The sequence below is a fragment of the Sorex fumeus genome, unplaced genomic scaffold (assembly GCF_029834395.1).
Source record: "Sorex fumeus unplaced genomic scaffold, SorFum_2.1 ptg000044l, whole genome shotgun sequence".
Classification (NCBI taxonomy): domain Eukaryota; kingdom Metazoa; phylum Chordata; class Mammalia; order Eulipotyphla; family Soricidae; genus Sorex; species Sorex fumeus.
In genome coordinates, this window is record NW_026606101.1 from 44,624,632 (window position 1) to 44,649,920 (window position 25,289).

At 46.2% G+C, this 25,289-nt stretch overlaps 1 protein-coding gene across 2 annotated transcripts in view; it reads left to right on the forward strand.

Annotated features, from left to right (window-relative positions):
• The window catches only part of NSD2 (nuclear receptor binding SET domain protein 2), an 88,765-nt gene that overhangs the window by 32,129 nt on the left and 31,347 nt on the right, over positions 1-25,289 (forward strand). For both annotated transcript variants that reach the window (XM_056122127.1, XM_056122126.1), the window contains exons 2-6: positions 531-1,156; positions 5,000-5,162; positions 12,423-12,589; positions 13,057-13,539; positions 23,646-23,790. In XM_056122127.1, coding sequence (XP_055978102.1) covers positions 560-1,156; positions 5,000-5,162; positions 12,423-12,589; positions 13,057-13,539; positions 23,646-23,790 — 1,555 coding nt within the window. In that variant the 5' untranslated portion in view covers positions 531-559. The remainder of the gene's footprint in view (positions 1-530; positions 1,157-4,999; positions 5,163-12,422; positions 12,590-13,056; positions 13,540-23,645; positions 23,791-25,289) is intronic.

Sequence of the window (25,289 nt, forward strand, 5' to 3'; positions counted from 1 at the left end):
TTGGTGGATACTTAGATAGCTTCTTTGTCTTGGCTATTGTAAATAATGTTTTAATGACCGTGAAATGTTGTGTTATTTTTTTTGAATTAGTAAGTGAGTGATTGTTTTTGGGTCACGCTTGGTGGTGCTCAGACATAATTCTTGGCTCTGTGCTCAGAGATCACTCCCAGTGGGGCTCAGTGGACCCTGTGGGGTGCTGGGGATTGAACCTGGGTCAGCCACGTGTGAGGCAAACACCCTGTCATCGTTCTGTCCCTTGTAAGTTAGTATTTTAATTTTCTTTGGATAAATCCTGAGAAGTGAAATTGCTGAACCGATAATTTCTGTACATTTTTGTAGAACCTCTATATTGCTTTCCCTGTGGCTGCACTAATGTAGTCCCACCAACAGTGCATATCAGGGATGACAGTCCTTACAGTGGGTGTGAGCTGGTATCTTGTGGTTTGAATTTGTATTTTCTGGATGATTAATGATGTTGCACTTTTCCATGTACTGATATGTTTCTTTTTCTTGTTTTCCAACTGTTGTAGTGTTTTAAGAACAGAAGCATCTGGGTTGAATGGAATTTAGCATCAAAAAGAGTCCTCTTTCTGTTCATAAAGTTGTAAAGTGCATAAAGATGAAGCAGGCGCCAGAAATCCTTGGCAATACAAATGGGAAGACTCAGAACTGTGAGGTCAGTCGTGAGTGCTCTGTGTTTCTCAGCAAAGCACAGCTTTCTACCAGTCTGCATGAGGGGGTCATGCAAAAGTTTAATGGCCATGATGCACTTCCCTTTATTCCAACGGAGAAGCTGAAAGATTTAACATCCCGGGTGTTTAACGGAGAACCTGGTGCTCATGATGCCAAGCTGCGTTTTGAGTCTCAGGAAATGAAAGGAATTGGGACACCACCTAACACTACCACTATCAAAAACGGCTCTCCAGAAATTAAGCTGAAAATCACCAAAACGTACATGAATGGGAAACCTCTTTTTGAATCATCCATTTGTGGTGATAGCGCTGCTGCTGTATCCCAGACAGAAGACGGCATACAAAAAACAGAAAACAAGGCGCGTAGGAACAGGAAGAGAAGCATCAAGTATGACTCCTTACTGGAACAGGGCCTTGTCGAAGCAGCTCTGGTATCCAAGATCTCCAGCCCCTCCGATCAAAAGGTATTTGTGGGGAGCCTGTCTGGAGAAGGGAGACTGAGGTATAGCCGGTATGAGGTGAACACAGGCCCCTCCCTTAGCTGGGGTGATGACAGGGGTGCTCCTCAGCTTTCCCTGGGGAACAGGGCTATGATGATGTAGCTGGGGCTGTGATTGGGTTCCAGGGTCACCCATCATCCATGCTTGCTTCCTTTAAGCCTCACTGCTGTCTGCCAAGCCGGATGGGAGATTTGGAGAACTGAATGTTCAGAATCACGATGTCCATAAAGAGGAAAAAATCAGTTTCTAAACCCTGTCTGTCCAACCTTTATAGGCTGTGATGAATCTCTTCTCCAAAGAGCAGCTTTTTGTTTTGCAAGGGGTGGGGGTGTGCCCAGAATGTTGAGCTCCCAGTTGGGAGTCCCTCTTGGTTGGTGCTTAGAGGATCACCAGGCACCAGGATTGAACTGGGCCTTTTGTATGCTATCACACTTAGAGCCATCTCCCTAGCTTTTGTGACCCTAGAGCCCGTGCCCGCTGTGGATTGTAAGCAGGCTGTGCTGTGCCTTTGTCTCTCTGTCCTTCCCACTACCTGATTTCTCTGAGGTGCCCTGATAGGTTCCTACCTAGTGCAGAACTCTGCACTTAACTGTTGTGAAAAAGTGTTCACTCATCAGTGGTGGGAGGAGGACCCTATCTTCGTTTTGGTTTGATTTTGGGTCACACCCAGCAGTGCTCAGGGCTTACACCTGGCTCTGTGCTCAGGGATCACTCCTGGCGGTGCTTGGGGCATGTGCAAGGCAAGTGCCTTACCCACTGGACTATTGCTCCAGCCCCAAGAACCGTCCCTTAATGACAGAAGAATGTCATTCATATCACTATGTATGAAAAGTCCTATGACAGGGAGATGCAAATCAAAACAACAGTGAAATACCATCTCATACCACAGAGACTGGCACACATTCAAAAGAACAAAAGCAACCAGTGCTGGCGTGGACGTGGGGAAAAAGGGATGCTCTTTCACTGTTGGTGGGAATGCCTGCTAGTGCAGCCTTTCTGGAACCAATATGAATAGTTCTTCAAAAACTAGAAGTTGAGCTTCCATGTGATCCCGCAATACCGCTTCTGGGAATATGTCCCGAGAATGCAAAAAAGCACAGTAGAAATGACATCTGTTCCTATATGTTCATTGTAGCACTGTTCACAATAGCCAAAATCTGGAAACAACCCAAGTGCCCTAGAACAGATGACTGGTTAAAGAAACTTTGGTACATCTACACAGTGGAATACTATGCAGCTGTTAGGAGAGATGAAGTCACGAAATTTGCTTATAAATGGATAGACATGGAGAGTATCATGCTAAGTGAAATGAGTCAGAAAGAGAGGGACAGACATAGAAGGACTGCACTCATTTGTGGAGTATAAAACAACATAACATGAGGCTGACACCTAAGGATAGTAGATACATGGGCCAGGAAGATTGCTCCATAGCTGGAAGTCTGCCTCATGAGCAAAGGGGAGAAGGCAGCTGAAATAGAGAAATGATGAAGACTAAGAAAATGATGACTTGGAGGAACCGGTCAGGATGGGAGATGGGTGCTGAAAGTAGATAATGGACCAAACATGATAACCTCTCAGTATCTGCATTGTAAACCATAATTGCCCGAAAGTAGAGAGTATGGGAATATTGTCTGCCATGGAGGCAGGGAAGGGTGGGAAAGGGGGGGTATAGGTACACCAGGGGTATTGGTCGTGGGGAATGTGCACTGGTGGAGGGATGGGTGTTTGATCATTGTTTGATTTTAACCCACATATGAAAGCTTGTAACTATCTCACGGTGATTCAATAAAATTAAAAAAAAAGAAAAGTCCTATGGAGTATGAGTAAAATTCAGTGAGTATGAGCTAGAGAGAGTATCTGGGAAGGAGGGCAATACAGCCTCCATGTTCACCCGGGCTTTGAAGGCCAGGCGTGTATTGAACTGGAGTCAACCACGTACAAGGCAAGCACACACGTACAATGTTTTTTTTTTTTTCTTTTTTTTTTTTGAGTCGGTGGCAGTAACCCACTGGACAGACTTCAGGGCTATTTATTAGGCATCCACAGGCAAATTTTGGTGTATCTTGCCACTCTTGCCAGATCTGAGAGGTTTATATAGAGGCCTTAACTGGACATATGCTCTGTCCAGATTGTCTCAGCCACACATTTTCTCTCATGGATACTATGTGAGAACTGTCCTTGGGCAATCTGGGCAGAGGACAGGCAAGCAGAGGACATAACCTAAAGCTAAAGGGGAGAGTGAGAATTCTCTGATTACCCAGGTCCAGCTCTTGGGTAGCACTCTTATTACCCTTTGAAACCCAGGCATGAGACAGTGCAAGCAGAATCCATTATCAGAGTCTGATAATGGCAAAATTTTAAGATACTTGCTTAGAGTACCAGGCTGGACTGGTAGTATAGTGTATGGAGCTTTCTGGCCATGATGAGCTGCGTGTCTTCCATAGAGGAGGAAAGAGGCTGGTGCCCATTATTTCCTGCACTACCACTTGGTTTTGTTATAACCTGGGTAAATCGCCTAAATTTTCTATCATAAGTTGAGGGGGATAATGATTCTCATCCTTGTAAGGTTGTGATGTGTTTTAGGAAGCACAGTAAACAAAACTGGGATATGTGGACCAGTCTGAGAATTAAAGTTTTATTCACAGGGACTGGAGTGATAGCATAGCACGTAGGGTGTTCACCTTGCACGCTGCCAGCCCAGTTTCAATCCCTGGCACCCCATATGGTTCTCCAAGCACTGCCAGTAGTAATTCCTGAATGCAGAGCCAGGACTAAGTCCTGAGTACTGCTAGGTATGGCCCAACATTCCCCCCCCCCCCTTTTTTTAAATTTACAGATGTTCATGTGAAATGAAAGTGTTTACATGCTGGCCTTTACTGTCTTACACATGGGCCTTGGCAACAACCAGTGAGAGTTCAAGGTTCTTCTTGGTTTTGAGATGAGGAAATGAAGACCCAAATAAGCCCAGTGTTTTTCCCCAAGTGACTTGAACTCTTTGGGAAGGTTCAGGAATTCACATGCTGACTTTTGGTGGAGGGAGGCTGGTCCCCTGGCAGCCTTCAGCTGTTGAGCATGGAGAAGCTGCCAGGACTTACAGAACTTAGATAAAAAGTAATTTGGAACATAGTGCACCCTCCTGATTCCTCGCTGCATTGGTTGATGCGTGTCTTCTAGAGAACTGACGGGCATGTGACTGAGGTACAGGATGGTTATGCCTGTGGGTGTAGTAGGATTGTTTTTGGCTTTTGAGTGCTCAGGGGACCATATGGGATGCTAGGGATCATGTGCAAGGCAATTGCCCTATCCGCTATATCACTTCTGGTCCCAGGTTGTAGAGTTCTATGGACACTTTTTTTTGGGGGGGGGGGGGCGGGAGGGCAATCCAGGGGTTACTCGTGGCTCTGCACTCAGAAGTCGTTCCTGACAGTGCTTGGAGGACCATATGGATGCTGAGGATCGAACCCAGCTTGGCCACATGCAAGGCAAACTCCCTTCCTGCTGTCCTATCTCTCCTGCCCCTGGACATTGTTCAACTTATTGAGCAATGCACCTCCCAGCAGACCAAGGAGACTATACCATTGTGGTCCTAATGTCGGACACCTACCATGTTCCAGGCTCTGTGCTGACCCGTTTAGTACAAGAGAGTTTCAGTAAAATTGAGTGAGGAGAAACGCCCTCCTGCTTTAGAAGTGCATGTTTGTATATTTCAAACCTCTAGTTTGATTTCTCTCAAATCTTAAATGGGTGAGAGGCTGGATATTGGAATTGTTAGTGGATATATGGTAAACTTCTTTTGTTCATTTTCAGATTCCGTCTAAGAAAGAGTCCTGTCTAAATACTACAGGAGACAAAGACCACTTGTTGAAATACAATGTGGGTGATTTGGTGTGGTCCAAAGTGTCCGGTTACCCTTGGTGGCCATGCATGGTTTCTGCAGACCCTCTCCTTCACAGCTACACCAAACTTAAAGGTATTGAGTTTGGGGACTGGTTTTCTGTCTTTGTTTTGTGCACTTAGTCTTTCTTACTTCCAAACTTGTTCTTATTCTTCCTTAAACAGCCCTAGTATTGTTCAACCTTCTTTTGGGGGGGAACTTTGGGGTCACATCTGGTAGTGCTCAGAGATTATTCCTGGCTCTGCTCATGAGTGATCCCTGGCAGTGTTTGGACCATATGCGATGCTGGGGGTCAAACTGGGGTTGGCTGCATGCAAGGCAAGCACCTTAACCCCTATACTCTCTCTAGCCCTTCTTTTCTTTTTTGGCTTTTTGGGTCACATCTGGCGATGCTCAGGGGTCACTCCTGGTTCTGCACTCAGGAACCAGTCCTGGCGGTTCTAGCCCTTCTTTTCTTTAAGCATTGTGTTAAGGTGCTGGAGAGGTAGCACAGCAGATAAGAAGCTTGATTTGTACCAAGTCGACCTGAGTTCAGTCCCGAGCATCCATCTGGTCCTTGAGTCCATCAGGAGTCAACCCTAATGTCTGCTAGATACGGCTCCAAAACCAAAACCAATAAAAATTGTGTTAAACACAACAAAATTTACCAGTGTGCCCATTTTTCGTTTTTTTTTGTTTTTGGGCCACACCTGATGGTTCTCAGGGAATCACGGAGTGCCAGGGAGTGAACACAGGTTAGTTGCATGCAAGGCAAGTGCCCTACTTGCTGTACTGTTGCCCTGGCCTCTATTTTGCCCTTTTTTCAGCGTATCATTCAAAGTACACATATAAGTACATTCACATTATTGCTTGCCCAGCACTAGCATCCACCCTCTCGCTCTTCACTGTGTACTGAACAGCATCTCCCCTTGCCCATACCCTCCTCCCAGCACCCACTACCTGTTTTCTGTCTTTAGGATTTTTAGTATTCTGGGTACTTAATGAAATCATGTTGTATTTTTCCTTTTGTGCCCTGTTTATTTCGTTTGGGTTGGTGCTCTCAGAGTTCATCTATTCTGTAGCATGTTATTTCCTCCCTTTTTTAAGGTTCAATAATAATTTGTATGTGAATATACATTTTGTTTATTTTCCTTTTTTGGTTTATTTTTGGGCTATAACTGGCTGTGCTCAGGGCTCACTCCTGGCTTTATACTCAGGGGTCACGCCTGGTGTAGCGTGGGGGACCCAGCATGGTGCCGGGGATTGAACTTGGGTCAGCTTCGTGCAAGGTGAATGGCCTGCCTGATGTACTATCTCTTTGGCTCCCATCTTTTAATCAACCCTTACCTTGCTTCACATTATAGTAATTGTAAGTAGTGCTGATATGAATGTGGGCATATAGATACCTGTCTGAGACCCTTTCATTTCTTTTGGGTAAATACCTAGTTGTGGGAGTGCTATCATGGCATTTCTATTTTGTGTGTATGTATGTATGTATGTATGTATACCTGTTTACACATGCATACATATATATGTGTGTATACATATATACATGCATACACACATCTTTCTGTGGAGAAACACACAAATATGTATATCTCTGATTTGGGGGGCAATACCTGGCAATAACAGGGGACTGCTTCTGGCTAGGTGATGGAGCTTTCTCTGACACGGCTAGGAAACCATGTGGTGTTGGGGATCGAACTCAGGGGTCCTACATGCAGAGCATATGCTCTGAGCTGTGTCTCTCTCTCTGGCCCCTATTGTGTTTGTTTTTTGGCCACACACAGCTGTGCTCAGAGCTTACTTCTGACTCAGGGATACCCATCGAAGCATTCAGGGACAAATTGAACCTGGGTGAGCCATGTGCGAGGCGAGCACCTTTTCTGCTGTACTTTTTCTTCATCCCCTGCCCTATCTTTTTGATTTTAAAAGCCTCCTTACTCTTTTTGGTACCACACTAGTGTATATTCCCACCCACTTAGCCCACAGTCGCAGCATCTACCCACCCTTGTCAGTATGTGTCTTATGTTTATTATAGTAGCCTTCTGCTGAGTATGAGCTAGTAGCTCATTGTGGTTTGCTTTATATTTTATCAGTGATGTGGAAAGTCTTTTCATGTGCTTGTTGGCCATTTATGTTTCTCTGGGAGAAATGTCCATTTAATTCTTTGTTCCTTTTAGTCAGGTTTTTTTTTATTGGTCTACTATGGCTACGTAGTAGAATGATTGATTCAAATATGAAACCTTGACATTTTGTGGTTTTCGGTTTTACCTGATGTTTCTCAGGACTGTCCTGGCTCAGTGTTCGGGGATCACTCCTGAAAGTGCTTAGGGACCATGCAGTGCAATGGGTTGAACCTGAGCCTCCTACATGAAGAACATGCACTGTCACCATTTAGTTGTAGCTCTCTGGTCTCCATCATTTATTTGGTGGGGAAGGGGGTGTTGGCTCACTGCTGGTGATGTTCAGGGCTTACTCTTTTTTTTTTTTTTTTTTTTTTTTTTTGCTTTTTGGGTCACTCCCGGCGATTCTCAGGGGTTACTCCTGGCGGTGCTCAGGGGACCATATGGGATGCTGGGATTTGAACCCGGGTCAGCTGCGTGCAAGGCAAAGGCCCTACCCACTGTGCTATCGCTCCAGCCCCCCAGGGCTTACTCTTGACCTTATGCACAGGGATCTCTCCTAGCGGTGCTCAAGGGACCATATGGGATGCCGGCAATTAAGCACTGATCTGCTGTGTCCAAGGCAAGTGTCCTACTCACTGTCTCATTGCTCTGGTCACTCCACCATTTTTTTTTAATAACCCTTTGGTATATGTGCTTCATCTGGTTGAGTGGTGATAAAGGAGAAATAGTCTTTACCATGCATATATTTTGTATATTTTTTATTTGTTTTGTTTGGGGGCCACACTCAGCTGTGTTCAAGGCTTATTCTGGTTCTGTGTTTGGGGATCACTCCTGGTGAGCTTGGGGGATCATGTGAAATGCCAAAGATTGAACCTCCATTGGCCATATGCAAAACATGTATCCCAACCACTGTACCATCATTCCAACACTTTTTCTTTCTTGTGAGGTGTTCTGGTATTGCAAGGGGGCCTTCCACAGGTGAGGAATACATTCTGCCACTAAGCCAGAAATGGTATTTTCACTCTGAGTTAGGAAAGTGTCCTAGTTTATTTTATTGGGCCTGTGGGAAGAAGTAAAACTGGATGTGACCATCTTTGAAGTCTTAAAACTTGCGACTCTAAGTTGGTGCCTGGGGCACTTAAAGAATCCTTGAAGCAGGGTGGAGAGGAAGTATAAAAGTTAGGTGTCAGGCTAGAAGGGCCCGTGACCCTTTTGGGAATCCAGCCTTGCCTAGGGGTACCCTGAATACCATCAGCTGTGGCCTCAAAAGCCAAAAAATCATACTACAACTTTAAGAATGTAGTGTGTGTGCCATTAATAGGATTGGAACCAGTGCTAATTTATTTACTCAGGGTGTTGGGCCACACCCAATGATGTTCGGGGCTCACTCCTGGCAGGCTCGGGGACCATATTGGGATACTGGGGGTAGAATTCGGGTTGGTCAGGTACATGGGAAATGCCCTACCTGCCGTACTGTTGCTCTGGCATATTTGCAGAGTTTTATACTGAACACAATTCTCAGAATTTCAAAGATATTGCTATATTTCTTTCAGCATCCAGGGGTATTCTTGGAAGTACTTTGTCCTGTCAGTTTTACTAGTATGGATTTTGTTGTCTTCCTTTCCCCCAGCAACTTGAATGACACAAAGATGTGTCCTGCTTAAGAGTGTTTGAATTATAGTTTAGTCACACTGGTGATAGCATTGGTGTTGGAACATTGAATTACTGAAACAACTGTATCATGAACAACTTGGTAAACCATAGTGTTTAAATGCCATGGCACAGTGGTAGGGCATTTACCTTGCACACAGCCGGCCCGGCCGAGCCGGGTTCGATTCCTTCGCCCCTCTCGGAGAGCCTGGCATGCTACCGAGATCCTTCGCCCCTCTCGGAGAGCCTGGCAAGCTACCGAGAGTATCTTGCCCGCATGGCAAAGCCTGGCAAACTACCCGTGACGTATTCAATATGCCAAACACAGTAACAACAAGTCTTAACCCCAGTATATCCCCCAGTATATACCCTCCCCCTATCTGTGGGGCAGATGATTTTCACATTACTCTCTCTCTACTTTGATTATATTCAATATTTTGACACCAGACCCACCATTATTATTTGGGATTTTACCCCAACACTCAGATCTGCTGAAAAGGCAACAGTAGACAATTTGTTTTCTATTGCTGGTTATGAATAACATATTATGTCGAGTGGCTGCTGTAGTGGCCGTGCGATTTTGAAATTCCGAAATTTTAACAATTAAATCTGGAGGGATTTCTGCCAAAACCTGCTGGGTTTCGAGATGTGTTCCTGAGTCTCTTGGATCATAACTGTTAAGCAGCTTGATCAGGAGCCAGAAAGGCCGTTCGTGGACGGCAACTCGGGATCTTGTTGGGGTGGGGAGGAAAGGGCCGGCTCCACCCCTATCCCGTGAGGCCCCCCGTGTCTCATCACTGGGGGCCCAAACCTGACTGTCTAATGGCCTCTGGTGGATGGCAGCCACCAAGCTGCCAAAGGGGAGCAGGTGGAGGGACAGCACCCTTTCCCCCCTGGGGTGGCCCGGCAACGCTAACCTACTGCGTGGTCCAGATGCATTTCTGCCAAAAGCCAGTGGATTTCAAGATTTGTTTCTGAGTCTCTGGGATCATGGCCATTAAACGGCTTTATCAGGAGCCAGAGAGGCCATTAGTGGGTGGCGACTCGGGGTCTCATTGGGGTAGGGGGGAAAGGGCCCGCTCCACACCCATCCTGTGAGGCTCCATGTGTCTCGTCACTGCAGGCCTGAACCTGACTGTCCAATGGCCTCTGGCGGATGGTGGCCACTGAGCCGCCAACAGGGAGCAGGCGGAGGGAGAGTGCCCTTTCCCCCCTGGGGTAGCCCGGCGGCAGTAACCTATTGCGTGGTCCCGACACATTTCTGCCAAAAGCCAGTGGGTTCCGAGATTTGTTTCTGAGTCTCTGAGATCATGGTCGCTCAGCAGCTTGATCAGGAGCCAGAGAGGCCGTTTGGGGTCTTGTTGGGATGGGGAGGAAAGGGCCAGCTCCGCCCCAATCCCATTGACCCCACGTGTCTTGTTACTGTGGGCCCAAACCTGACTGTCCAGTGGCCTCTGGAGGATGGTGGCCACGGGCCACCAGGGAAAACAGGCTAACGCATGAAACCTATTCCCACCTGGGGTGGCCCTGCGCCTGTAACCTACTGCAGGGACTGGACACATTTCTGCCAAAAGCCACAGGGTTTTGAGATGTTTCTGAGTCTCTGGGATCATGGTCATTAAACAGTTCGATCAGGAACCAGAGAGGCCATGCCTCCAATTATATAGCTGAGCTGGAGGTGGTTCGTGGGTGTGTCTCCCACATACCTAACTTTTGGCCGTTTACTTTCTTGGTAAACCTTGCCCAGAGTTTTTGGAGTCTGGCTAAAGGCATAGCAGCAATTTTGGGGTATCTGGAAGTCTGAAGGCACCATAAGGCTGATGCACTCGCCTCACAGGTACAGATTGACCTGCTGGCTGCACCATACTCCCTAAGATCACTCTTGACGGTAGTTAGGGAATCTAATGTGGTGCTGCGTAGTGAACTGTAGTCAGCCCCATGCAAGGCCAGCCCTGTCTGCTGCCTTCATCTCTTCAGCCCTTGTTTGTTTTATTGTCCTGTTAGGTGTCTTCTTTCCCTGATGTGTCTGTAACCCTAAAGGCCTGTTGATCTCTGTTTGGGTTCATTTGTGCTGGAACTCCTGCATTCTGGTGTCACATTGGAATGGCAGCACTGCTGTCCACTGCGTGAGCCCCTAGGGAGACTTAAGAGCTTGTTTCAGAGGGGTCGGCTGTGTTGTACTGTTGGCCACTTAGTTGGGGGAGAGGTTTTTTCTAGAATGTGAAACAGTGCTCTCGAAAGTTTCCATTGGATTCTTTGACAGCATTCTGTATGAGGGAATAGGCACTAGCCTGCACAGAACCCTCCACTGGGCATAGAAAGCTGACCTTATTCAGCCTCACTCACATCAGCTCTGTCAGACATTTTCTCCCTCTCCTGGATTCTCAGGTCTCAAGCCTTTTCCTCTTTCAGGCTCCCTGGCTGCACATAGCATGTGGTTTCTTCTGTTCTGCTTAGAGTCACAGCAGTGAATGTCTAAGGAGTTTCCCTGAGGCCTTTGGTCTGCCCTTGGATGTCATCAGTGTTTTCATGCTCCTGTTGCTCCATTAGTCAGTCCAGCCAGCTAGGTAGTAGGGCTAGACTTTAAGCCCAGACCAAGTGGTAGTGTATTGTTGCCTTATTTCTTGCTATTAAAGGGGCATCCCAAGTAGTGCTTGGGAGTTCCAGGGATTGCTCCTGAGGTCAGAGCTCAGGCCTGGTGATGTGGTATTGCTCAGCAGTATTGAGAGCCTCCAGAGCTACACCCAGTGATGCTTAGGGGTCTCCAGTGGTAACACTTAGTCATTCAGGCAAGATATGTGCTCTAGCCCTTTGAGCTAGCTCCCGGCCTGTGGTCTTGTTTTCCTTTTTTCATTTTTTTTTTTTTGGACCACACTTGGTGATGATCAGGGCTTACTCCTGGCTCTGCACTGAAAAATTACTCCTACTGGTGGTTGGGGTATGATATGGGGTGCGTGGGATTGAACCCAGGTCAGTCGCATGCAAGGCAAGTACCTTTCCCACTGTACTATCTCTCTGACCCAGTCCTATTTCTTTTGAGTGGCTCTCTTACTGATCTCCCTCTTTATTTATTTATTTTTTTCTTTTTGGGTCACACTCAGCGATGCACAGGGGTTACTCCTAGTTCATGCACTCAGGAATTACTCCTAGCCGTGCTCGGGGGACCATATGGGATGCTGGGAATTGAACCTGGGTTGGGCTGCGTGCAAGGCAAACACCCTACCTGCTGTGCTATCACTCCAGCGCCTTTCTTTATTTCTTACTTGTTGTCTTTTTTAGAGGATCTTGGGAGGGAATAAAATGAAGGAGCATGTTTTGACACCTTTCTTTATTGATCAGTTTGAACTTTACCAGAGTGTCATTAATGTCATAAATCTCTTTGGCAAAAAACCTGTGAGGTTAAAAAAAAGTAGGATTTGTTTTGAAGTTAACAAATTCAACAACAAATAGAAAACTTCAAAGCAGCTCCTAACTACATATCTGTAATTATTAATAGATTTACTTTATTTCATCCCATTTACTTTATTTCATCCCAGATTCTAACTTTGAAGTTTTAACATTTCATTTTAAAAACTAGGTCAGAAAAAGAGTGCCCGCCAGTATCATGTCCAGTTCTTCGGTGATGCCCCAGAAAGAGCATGGATATTTGAGAAGAGCCTGGTAGCTTTTGAAGGAGAAGGACAGTTTGAGAAATTATGCCAGGAGAGTGCCAAGCAGGCACCCACAAAAGCTGAGAAAATTAAGGTGATAGATGTTCCTTCAATACAATTTTTGAAAAAAACTGTTTATTATTTGTCTTGTTTCATACCTTATGGTTGCATGAAGCATTGTCATGACTCTATTAAGCCTTTCTCTGTTTACCTTTTCCCGTTATTGTAAGACATGAACAGTTTCTTTAGAGACAGTTTTTCCTTTTTTAACTATTTCAATGATTCCGAGAAATAATTTGTTTTATGTTTTCCCTTTTTAAGATACATAATACTGTATATAATGTATATGTGTAGTATATTAGTTATATGATGATGATTGATTTTCTAGTTTAAAGAAATAATAAATTTATTATATTGGGTTGACAGTTTCATGATACTTTCACATTCCTGGTTTTTATAACTAGGAATTTCTAAATGTATCTAAAATTTTGCATGTCTCCATTCTTAAAGTCAGTCAGCGCTATTGTTTCTGTAATGAGTACCTGGTGTTTTTCTTTGCAGCTCTTGAAACCTATTTCAGGGAAATTGAGGGCTCAGTGGGAAATGGGCATTGTCCAAGCTGAAGAAGCTGCCAGCATGTCCGTAGAGGAGCGGAAAGCCAAGTTTACCTTCATCTATGTGGGAGACCAGCTTCATCTTAACCCTCATGTAGCTAAGGAGGCTGGCATTGCTACAGAGTCTCCAGGAGGAATGGTGGGGACCTCAGGAGGCAGCGAGGAAGCCTCTGAGGGGCCCAAATCCCCAAGAGAAGAGGGCATTCCCATCAAGCGAAGGCGACGGGCCAAGTTGGCGAGTTGTGGTGAGAACCATGAAACTGAGCCTGGGACAGTAAAGAGCACTCCTCAAAAGACGGCAGAGCTTGGTACCAAGAGAGGAGTCGGCTCTCCTCCTGGAAGGAAGAAGGCCCCAGCCTCTACTCCGAGAAGCAGAAAGGGAGATGCAGCATCCCAGTTTTTGGTCTTCTGTCAGAAGCACAGGGATGAGGTTAGTAACCCAGGGAAGCAAATAGACTTGCCTTTGCATTCTGTGCTACTCAGAAGTGTCCTTTCAGAGTGGAAGAAAAATATCCTAGACAGCAGGAAGTAGGTTTCATTCGGATGGCTTTGTTGGAAGTTGACCCAGTTCTTAACATTTGACTCTGGGTGAGCATTGCAGTTATAACTGCAACTGATTTGCAGTTATGAATACAGGGTGTATGCATGCACAGAATCTGCTCCAGCCTGACACTGCTCCCATACGCACTCACTTCCATGATTATTTATTTCACTTTTACTTGATCTGGCTTTTAGTTTCAATTCATTTTCTTTGGGCTTCCCAAGTAGTGCTCAGGGGCTCCATGGTGATTCTCAGCTGTCCAGGCCCATAATTCCATACAGGGGACTGAGGATGTGATGCTGTTCAGACCCCACTGTGCTGGGAGAAGGCGTGAGGGGCCAGCCTCCAGGGCAGCGTTCATTGATACTCTGGGACCATGTGGGCCTAGAATCAAACTCAGCTTGGACACATCAGCTTGCACCCTAACCTCTTACCTCCCTCCTGGCTTTTTCCAAGATATTTAGAAGGAAAATAACAATATTAATCACTAAAATATTTGAATAATTTTAATTATTCCTACAGATTACGCAGTCTTTTAGCACATTCTAAAGATTCCAGTTTGTCATTAAAAAAAAAAATAGTTGGGCCTGGAGCAATAGCATAGAGGGTAGGACATTTGCCTTGCAAACAGCCAACCCAGGTTCGATTCCCAGCATCCCCTATCGTTCCCTGTGCACCGCCTAGGGTAATTCCTGAGTTTAGAGCCAAGAGTAAACCCTGTGCATTGCCAGATGTGACCCCCCCAAAAAAAATAGAACCAGAGGGTGAGCCAGAGAGATAGGGCCCCAAATAGGCACTTGCCTTGCACTTGGCCAGTCCAGTTTCAACCCCCAGCATGGCAGATAGTCCTCTGAGCACCACCAGCAGTGATTCCTGAGTGATTGTCCTGAGCAGTACACCTGAGTGAATACTCCTGAGTGATTCCTGAGCACAGAGCGAGGAGTAAGCTGTGGCCCTCAAACAACACCCCCACTTCCTGAAAAAAGGGAATAGGCACCATAATCATGTGCCTTCATGAGTAATGGGTAGAACTTTTCTTAGCAAAGTGTGGTGTAATGTTAGAAAAATCTATGGTATAACAAATTAAATGATTATCCTAATAGGTGGAGAGAAAATTTGGTAAAATTCAGTTCTCTGATAAAAAGTATTATGCCAGGAATAGGAGGAAACTTTTTGCTTTTTTTTTTTTTTTCCCCTTTATTTTATTTTATTTTTTTTTACAGTTGTAGATTTACAATTTTTTGTGCTTTGGTTTCAATTATACAATGATCAGATACCCATCCCTCCACCAGTGCCCATTTTCCACCACCATGGATAATATCCCTCCCACCCCCATCCCCCCATCCCCCCTGTCTCTGTGGCAGGGCAATCCCCTGTGTTCTCTCTCTCCTTTTGGGTGTTGTGGTCTGCAAAAGAGGCATTGAGTGGCAAACATGTTCAGTCCATAGTCTACTTTCGACATGCATCTCCCCTCCTGGGAGGATCCTCCAAACATCCTGAAACTTTTTGCTTTTTGTTGGGTTTGTTTTGGGCTCATACCTGGTTACTCTTGGTTCCATGCTCAGGAATTACTCCTGGTGTTGCTCGGGGGGTCCATATGGGATGCCCGAGATCAAACCTGGTCTGGCCGCCTTCAAGGCAAATGCTCAGGCTCTTAGGAGAGAACTTCTTCTCCTAACCCCCTCCCCTGCTTTTTGGGTCACACCCGGCAATGCACAGGGGTTACTCCTGGCTCATGCACTCAGAAATTACTCCCGGAGGTGCTCAGGGGACCATATGGGATGCTGGGAATTGAACCTGAGAGAACTTCTTAATCTGCAAGAAGGTGACAAAAATTAACTCTAAAAGTTTTCTTTTTGGAATCATGAACAAGACATTGCCATTTTGTTACTAGTTACTTATTGACTGTTGTAGTGACTATAAAAGATAATACAGTGGAATTCATGCCCAATTCAATCAGCCTAATCAGTGGTGAATAAATAGCAGTACTCCTACATTAAAAAAAAAAGATAATACAGTAAGATTAAATGGCATAATTGGAAGAAGCTGCTATTGTTTGCAAAGGTCTATATGGAAAACTTGAGAATCTATAGAAAATTTTAGAATAGGCATTTTCTAGAACTTCTGGATATAAGAGTAACAATAAAGAAGAAATGTGATGTTTTATTTATTTATTTTTCAGCCTTTATTTTTCTTTTTTTTAAAAAAAATTTTTATTAGTGAAACACCATGAGGTACAGTTGTAGACTTACAATTTTTTTGTGCTTGTGCTTGGGTTTCTCTTTTCTTTTTTTTTCTTTTTCTTTTTGGGTCACACCTGGCATTGCACAGGGATTACTCCTGGCTCTGCACACAGGATGCTGGGAATCGAACCCGGCTTGGCCGTATGTAAGGCATACGCGCTACCCGCTGTGCTGTCACTCCAGTCCCAGTGCTTGGGTTTCAGTTATAGAAATGTAATGTTTTAAACGACACCATTTACAATAGCTAAAAGGGTGCCAAAGAAGAAACATAAAATCTATAAATTAAAGATAAAATACGAGGATTCAGTATTCTGAAGTTGTCAGTACCTTCTGTATGAAACTCTAACTTCAGTTTAATTCTAGCTAGATCCCTGCTCAGAATTTCTTTCCACGCCCAGCATTACTCCTGGTTCTGCACTCAGGAATTATTCCTGGCGGTGCTTAGGGAACCAAATGGGATGCCAGAAATTGAGCCCAGGTCGGACACGTTCAAGGCAAACTCACTACCTGCTGTACTATTGCTCTGACCCCTCTTTCCATTTTTTTTAAAATTTTTTTTTTCTTTTTGGGTCACACCTGGCAATGCACAGGGGTTACTCCTGGCTCTGCACTCAGGAATTACTCCTGGCGGTGCTCAGGGGACCATATGAGATGCTGGGAATTGAACCCGGGTTGGCCGCGTGCAAGGCAAACACCCTACCCGCTGTGCTATTACTCCAGCCCCTCTTTCCATTTTTTAAGTGCATGCTAGCCTAGCCATATTTGAAGAGAAGGTCAAACTAAGTACTTGCTTTACCACAGAGGAAGGCCTATCATTGGAAACAGTGATATTTGTGTTCGAAGCATGCGAGCAGTGACCCCACCCAGAAGGGGGCCCAGAGTGAACCCCAAGGAGAATGCTGCCTGCAGGCCCATGAGGTGGGCACCGCTTCAGATGGGGCTACACTGGTGGCTGTGCATCTTGCCTGTGTAGAACTTGTTGTTTGGGAGAGGGGGAATTTCATCACCAAGCCATCACAGATCATAGAGGGACAGTGTCAAAATGAAAAGATAGTCATCAAGAAAACCCCACAAAACGAAAGAACAAGCGATTTGTACTGGTCATGCAGGAAAGGGCAGCTAAGGAAGTGAGGGTGCGGTTGACAGGGAAACTTGGTGGCCAGAGAGTGCCTGCAGAGTCTCTGTTTCAGAGCTGTGAGTTGGAGTGGAACGAGAATGTCGGGCATAGCTGCAGTGCTGGGAGTGTGGCAGAATGAGCAGCCAGAGAATTCTCTCATCCAGGGCTGCTGGATGGTCACTTCTTCCACCTGATCAGAGACACTGGGCATCATCCAATGATGTGTGCTCTTTCATCTTGTAATTTAACTAGAAAATTCCACCACTGTACCCAGGAAGAGACACCTTGGTGTTTCAGACCTTCAAAGGTTATTGGATAAAGGCCAGACAGTCTGTTTCTGTAGTGTAACTGCATAGCAGCAGAAGGAGGGAGCTCACTGCATGTCCATAGGGAGCCAGAGCCCACAGTTGCCTAGCACAGCCCTGCCTCGGGTCTGTTTGTGTACCTTGTCTCATCACTTATTCCTTGAAGGAAATTGCGCTGTCCAGGAACTCAGGGCTCTTCTGGGTACTGACATTTGACAAGGAGCACAGAGGACAGACCAGGAGGTGGCCCCACTGGAAGCGAGTTGGGCTTGTTGTGAGGGAGTGCTGTAGTGCACACTACTCTCCAGCCCGCTGCACTTCTTGGTACAGGAGTTTGGAGTTTGGCCAGGGGTGTGACAGATGACAGTCCCTTTTCTGCTCTGTTTCTCCATGCTCTCATTTGCAATTGGAAAAGAAAAGTGGTAACAATTGAAATCCAGAGACCATCTTTTAAAAAAAATTATTTGGGACACTGATTTACAGCATTGATAATGGTAGGGTTTCCTTCAGAAAACATTTTGTCACAACTCCCCCTCTCCCCCCCACCACCAGTCTGCCTCTCTCTGCCATGTCCCAGTGTCCCCGCTCCATCCTGTCCTCCCTCATCCCCCTACAGTGCTATGCTTCCTACTGGTGACTAGTTCTCTCAGTATATTTTGTCTTTGGGTATTTGTTGTCACCTTACTATGTTTCTTTACATCTTATGAAAGAGGTCATTCTGTGTTCCTCTCCTGACTAGCTTTCTTTTTGTTTTGGGGGACCCAAATTAATGTCAGATGATCCTTGTTTTACTAAGAAATGCGTCAGGAACAAACAAGCCTGACACACCAGAGCTGTGGTAACCCTGGAGTCTAGCAGTGGGCTGTGAGGAGAACTGAGACATCTGCCGTGGGGTCAGTAGCCACTGGGGTACCTGCCTTCTCCAGTCTGTGTGTGCTGATCAGAACAGTCTGGAGAGTGCCCCTCCCCCTGAGGAAAGAGCAGACCGCCAGGGACTCCAGCGTGTGCAGCAGTTTCATCAATGGACATTTTGGCCTCTGTTATCCATTTTTTCCCTTTCTTTCCTCTGCTGTGTCAGGGATTGACCCCAGGGCTTCACAGATGAGAAACATGTACTTTACCACTGAATCACATTCGTGGCCTCGGGTTTTTTCTTTTTTTTAAATACTTTTTTTATTTTATAAAGTAGTTCACAATATTTCATTACATTTAATATTCAAACACCAAACCCACCACCATTACACCTTCCCACCACCATATTTTGGACGTTTCCATCCTGAACCCCAATCCTTGCCCCCAAAGTAGAACTGAAATAATATATTTTGTATTGTTTGTTATGAAAAGCCGCTGAAAATCCTACAAAAAAGTATCCTTAGAGGAAAGAGAGTGTATTTCACCCAGGGGCATTAAGCTCTTCTATAAGAAGAGCTGATCTCTAACTGATCACTAGCTGATCACTGATCACTAACATGTTGTTAGAGGTTGAGCCTTGTGTGCTTCTGTAGAAAAAAAAAAACTTCCCTTTAAGATTGGTTGCCTACTTTGAACTCCATCAAATATGGTAAGGCACTCTTGGAATATGGGTAAGTGTGTGGTATGAAGTGTCACATGGCCACACATGTGGCCACGCAGTCCAGGAATAGGTTTACTTGCGGGTGAGGCTCAGCCAAGTGTATAGAGAGTGGCAGTGAATGTGGAGCTGATTGAGTTCTGGAGGTTTTCGACTGTCGGGGTTGGGTCCCTTGGGTCGGGGAGGGGTCTCCCCCTCTCCCCTCTGGGTACCCTGAGTGAAACAGCCTGCTACGGGGTCCAGTGGCATGGTTATGACGAGTGTTATGTCTGGCCTCAGTTTTTAACTTCCAATCTTCCTTGATTCTAATTTTTTCAAGTTCATTGACATTGAAATAATACTTTATGTCTCAGATCTTGTGCAGAGATCTTTTATTATCTCTTGTTGGGTAAAGTAACTTAAAACTTAATGGCTTTTTACAGCGTGCAGGGATTGGGTCAGTTTTTGTGGGCCAAGAGTTTGGTAGTGCTTAAATGGTTGTTTCTCCCTGAGGAATCTTATGAGGGTGCAGCTAAGTTACAGTGGTGTTTGCCTAAAGGCTCAACTGAGGCTGGGGGTCTGCTTCTAAGGCATCACACCCCTGTGGCCAGTCATATTTCCTCGTCACATGGTTCCTGGCATAGCCGGTGGCCTGGGAGGGCAGTGCACTGTCTTGAAAATCATGGCATCACCATTTCAACGTGGCACATGGTGCTCTGGCCTCTATTGGCCAGCGGGGGCAGGAATTGAGGTATGAAGCTTTGGGGAGGTGCTCTTACAACTCAAGGACTGAGAGAAGGTGTGGGGTCAGTATTATACTCAGGAGTAATTGGCGGTTTGTGTTCTCTGCCTGAATAACCATAGGCCAGCATTAGGGAATTGTGGAACATTGTACCCAGTTTTTAGTGGCCTTTTGAGGCTGACCTCTGTTTCTGTCCTCTTGAAGCTGAAGTTGCTCCTTCCTAGTGATGGGTAGCATGCACCTGTGCGTTGGTTGGACTTGCTGCCACTATGCTGTATTGCTGCTCTCCTCAAAAAGCTCAGGAGTCCTGGCAGTGACTCTTTTGTTTATTTTTTAAGTTTTGGAGCGACTACTGGCAGTGCTCAGGGCTTACTCCTGCTTCTGGGTGCCTAGGATTGAACCTGGGTCTGCCATATGCAAGACAAACACTCCACCCTCTCACTATCGCTCAGGACTGTGGTTCAGTGCCTGAGGCTACGGTGGTATTCAGGCTCCGTCATGTTGGTTTACCTGGACCACCCAGTCATGCTTAGGGAGCTCCAGGGCTGCAGCCAGTGATGCGTGGGACCATGAACCCGGATCTAGGTATGTGCCCTGACCACTCTATTGGACCCAAGGCCTCACCCCTACTAGACATGAGCTCTACCCTATATAATGTCCCTGGCCGACGACTTGTCGGTTTCAGTGAATCACCTTTATTAACCTTGGATGGTGGCCAAACTAGCCCATTGCTCAGAGTCTGGCAGGGATGAAGGGTGAGCCTCCAGAGGGAGAGCAGATTGTTCCCCAGATGTCCCGGGAATGAAGGAAAGCACATGGAATTGTAGTTCAAGTGTAAAAAGGACTGAGGGGAATTGAGCCCAGTTGGGAGATGCTATGCTCAAAAGCACCCAAGGCAGAGCCTGCTGTGTTTGTGCTGCCAGAAACAAGCCATCATGGCACCTGTGTGCAGAGGCACGAGGAAGGGTGACAGTGAAGGAATAGTCAAGGCTTTCTGAAGTGTGCGCTGTACTCTTGTCCTTACCTCAGGATAAGACAGATAGGACTGAGAGACACGACTGCTGGAATGGCGGGGACCGGAATGTTCAGGAGGGGAGTTGCCAGTTTAGCATGTGACTCAGGTTCAAGGAGAGGGATGCCGTCAGGGGGACACAGGAGACATCGGATATATTGTGGTCTGGGACGGTGATTGAGGAGGGAGCTAGTGACAAATGAATATGTTGTGCTTGAGCATCTCTAGATGGAATATTCTAGAAGGGAGCGCGCAGGGACTCTGTAGCTTTGCACAGAAACTTTTGCTGCATGAAGATTCGAGACCTTGACCCTTAAAGAGTAGGGCGTCAGTGAACTCAGTGCTTATACAGAATGGGATGACAACCAGGCGGGACAGAGTTCTACTGGGCTGTGAGGAGAGAAGGAAGCGGGTGGTGTGGGATAGCCAGTGACTGGGCAGTGGGAATATCTGGCACACAACTGGGGGTGGAGTTGGACTGGGAACTGCAGACCATGAGGTGCTGTCCGCAACTGGGCTAGTCAGAAAGACCTGTCCAAGGGGGCTGGAGAAATAGTACAGCAGGGAGGGCACTTACTTTGCATGCAGCCAACCTGGACTCAGTCCCCGATAATCCGTATGGTTCCTCAAGCACCACCAGGAGTGATTCCTCAGTGCAGAGCCAGGAGTAATTTCTGAGCATTGCTGGCCATGGCACCAAAACCAAACCACAAAACAAAAGGAAAGACCTGTTCTAAAGCTCTGAGCATGCAAAAGACCCAGGCAGGAAGGTACACTCATGTGACTGTTTTTGGCATGAGAAGGGGACAGATGGTGAAATGGGAAGCATAGGAAGCCGTTGTGAGTAGGGCTTGGGGTAGAGATAATGGTAGTAGCAGTTAACAGCCCGTGTTAGTCCACCACCACCTGTTTCCAACGTCACTGGGGAACAAGAGTGACACTTTAATTTTTTTATTACTAGTTTTCAAAGTGACTGTCTTTTTTGGGAGTGGGGAGGTCATACTGACTTCTCGGGATTTAAACTCCTGGCTCTGTACTCAGGACTTACTCTTAGCAGTGCTCAGGGGACTGTGGGATGCTGGAGATCGAACCTGGGTTGGCGACATACAAGGCAAACGCCTTCTCCACTGTCCTGTGGCTCTGTCCTCAAGTTAACTTGCCAGTCTTCACATCACTGAGGGGCACATCAGATTTGAATTTGGCTTCCCGGTCAGTGTGTTGAGGAGTACGCTGACACAGTTGGTTGACCTCTTTTGAATAGTTCTTTAGGGTTTTGGTTTTCAGCAGTTGTGAACTTTTGCTTTTGTAGCATAAAATCAGCCATTGACAGTATGATTGTATGCCCGTGTCTTGAGTTCCAATAAAACTTCATAGATGTTGTCAGTTGAATTTCCTGTAATTTTTATGTATTGTGATAGATTTTAATTAATATATATTTTTTGCTTTTTGGATCACATCCGGCGATGCGCAGGGGGTTACTCCTGGCTCTGCACTCAGGAATTACTCCTGGCAGTGCTTGAGGGACTATATGGGATGCTGGGAGTCAAACTCAGGTTGGCCGCATGCAAGGCAAATACCCTACCCACTGTGCTATTATTACTCCAGCCCCAATTTTTTAAAAGCTGTTTTTTTGCCCTTCCCCCTTCCTTTTATTGTTGCAGTGTCCAGGGCTCACAGACTTGCTTGCACTCTTGTGGGGCAGTGATCACAGTCAGGGAATGGTGGTACTGAGTACCAAGTTATCGATCTCATGCCTGCAGGGCAGGCACTGAACCCCTAAGGCACGTCCAGGAAGGAAAGATTCTGAAACCCCCCTATTGTGTAGTAATGGAAAATATGGTCTTAGTGCATTGCCCAATCAAAAGCAGAGGGTGGGTCAGATTGGCCTCCAAGCAATCATTTGTTGATTCTTGCTAGCCCTGGATCACAATTCCCGGTTTTCTGTCCTGTGTGCACGAAGCACAGTTGCCAAGTACTCAGGGTTGAATTAATCTGGGTGTAGTCGGTAAAATTTCCAGGTTTATAGCCAGGTTGAGGGTTCAGTCATCACTTTTGGGTGCACAGGAAGCTCCAGGCCCTGTGTGGAATGACCAGAGGGGCTCTTGAGTGGCCCTGCAGTGTATGTATTGGCCTGGGGTAGAACAGAGCTTGGTGTGCTCTCTGCTGTGCCTTCATGATCTGTTCCTCAAAGAGCAGGTCTCACAGCCCAGGAGAAAGCCAAGCCAAGATTTTTACTTCTGCTCAGAGCTGGTGTTTCCTGGGGCCTTTCCTGCTATTGATCTCTCAAGGATGCTTAGAAAATCACAAGTTAAAATTGAGTGGTTTTGCAAAAGTGTGTTTTTCTTTTACCATTTATCATCTCTTTCATTACGTCAATATAGTTGATTTTTTGCCAGTGTTATTTCCGCTCAGGACTTTTCAGTGAGTTATTGTATTTTTTTTTTTGTTACACTTTTTGGGTCATACCCAGTGATGCTCAGGAGTTACTCCTGGCTCCAGCCCCGAATTACTGCATCATTTTACTTTTGTTCTTGTTTTGTGATCATATCAGTAGTGCTCAGGGCTTACTACTGACTCAGCACTTAGGAATTACTCTTGGCAGTGCTCAGGGGACCATGCCAGAAACTGAACCTGGGTCAGCTGTGTGCGAGGCAAACACCCTCCCCACTGTACTGTCACTCTGTCCCCTGTTGCATCAGTTAAGCACCATTTTGTTTCAGGTTTTGGAGAACATAGTTCTGTGAAGTAGGAATAATAATGCTGTATGAAGAGTTCTGATGGGTCACATATAGAGTTTTGTGTGAACCCAAACTTGAGGGAATTTGGGGCTACACAGCGGGTAGGGCGTTTGCCTTGCAGGTGGCTGACCCGGGTTCGATTCCCAGCATCCCATATGGTCCCCCTAGCACTGCCGGGAGTAATTCCTGTGCATCGCCGGGTGTGACCCCCCCCCCAAAAAGGAAAGCAAACTTGAGGGAATTTTAGGTGTTGGCTGTCTCAATCTCTTTTCCTTTTTCATTCTCACAGGTGGTTGCAGAGCACCCAGATGCCTCAGGCGAGGAGATTGAAGAGTTGCTTGGCTCCCAGTGGAACATGCTCAACGAGAAGCAGAAAGCGCGCTATCATACAAAGTTTGCCCTGATGGCCTCTGCCCAGGCAGAAGATGACTCTGGTAACCCTAAAACTGTGCTAGTGTACTCCATGTTGTGTGGTGTGTGTGGGGCCACACGCTGAGCCAAACTTGAGGGAATTTTAGGTGTTGGCTGTCTGAATATCCTCCTTTCCTTTCCAAGCTGTGGGTGTGGGGTGTGGGGGAATGCACACTGAGCCATAGGTGTTTGTGGGGGGCTGCACGGCAAGCTCCAGTCTCTTGTGACCCTGTAGGACCGTGGCTGCTCTCCCCAGCTCTGACCAGTTCGATGCATGTACTCACAATAAAGCAGCCTTTATATCTGTGAGAGCTGTTTCCTGTGATCTTGTCTGGCTTGTGTCCCTGTGGGGCAGGGACTAGCCTCTGCAGCTGATGGGGTGATGTGAGGGAAGGTGCAGAAGGAAGGGGGGTAGGCAGCTCCCTATAGGGCCAGACTCAGGCCTACAAGTCCCCTCCCTGCCACACTGCGCCCTTCTCCCAGTTCTCATCTGCAGGCTGAGCACTGACTGAAGGGGGCAATTCCTGGCCTGTTTGCTGGAGAGGGTGACCCTGTCCTGGTCTGAGCTTTGGGTATCTCAGCTCTGCAGCTCAAGGCTGAATATGCTGCTTGTTCTGTGTACTGGCAAGCGAAAGGAGGCAACATTATCACCGTGGAAGTGTTGGACAGTGGTCACATTTGCTATCAGATACGGAAAAATGACTTTTTTTATGTAAAAAGAATTGATGTATTTCGTTATACAAAATAAAAAAAAATTCTGTATGTGTCAGGGTTCATCATTGAAGAGTTCTGGAGAGGCCAAATATAAATTGTTTTTAGACTCACCTGGAAGGAGTTCGAGACCTAGAAGGAATTGTAGTTTGTCCTGTGTGTGCTGGCTCATGCTTCCAGATCACTGTATATTTGATTGGAATTGCATGTAATATGTCATATGACCTTTCTGTTTCTTCACAGATACTTCGTGATTTTAGGAGTTTAGAGCACTATGATCAACTTCCTTTTTTTTTTTTTTTTTTTTTTTTTTTGGTTTACACCTGGCGATGCACAGGGGTTACTCCTGGCTTTGCACTCAGGAATTACTACAAGCGGTGCTCGGGGGACCATATGGTATGCTGGGAATTGAACCCGGGTCGGCCTCGTACAAGGCAAACGCCCTACCCACTGTACTATTGCTCCAGCCCCTCCTGCACTGTAGCACTGTCCTCCCGTTGTTCATTGATTTGCTCAAGCAGGCACCAGTAATGTCTCCTTTGTGAGACTTTGTTATTGTTTTTGGCATATCGAATATGCCACGGGGAGCTTGCCAGGCTCTGCCATGTGGGTGGGATACTCTCGGTAGCTTGCCGGGCTCCCCAAGAGAGACTGAGGAATTGAACCTGGCTCAGCCTTGTGCAAGGCAAACGCCCTACTGGCTATGCTATTGCTCTATCCCCTCCTAGTTTTATTAATATTAAGTCTTGCTTACTTGGCTCAGTGTTCATTGCAAATGCTCTAATTTAGAATAGTGAGGATGTTTAGGATT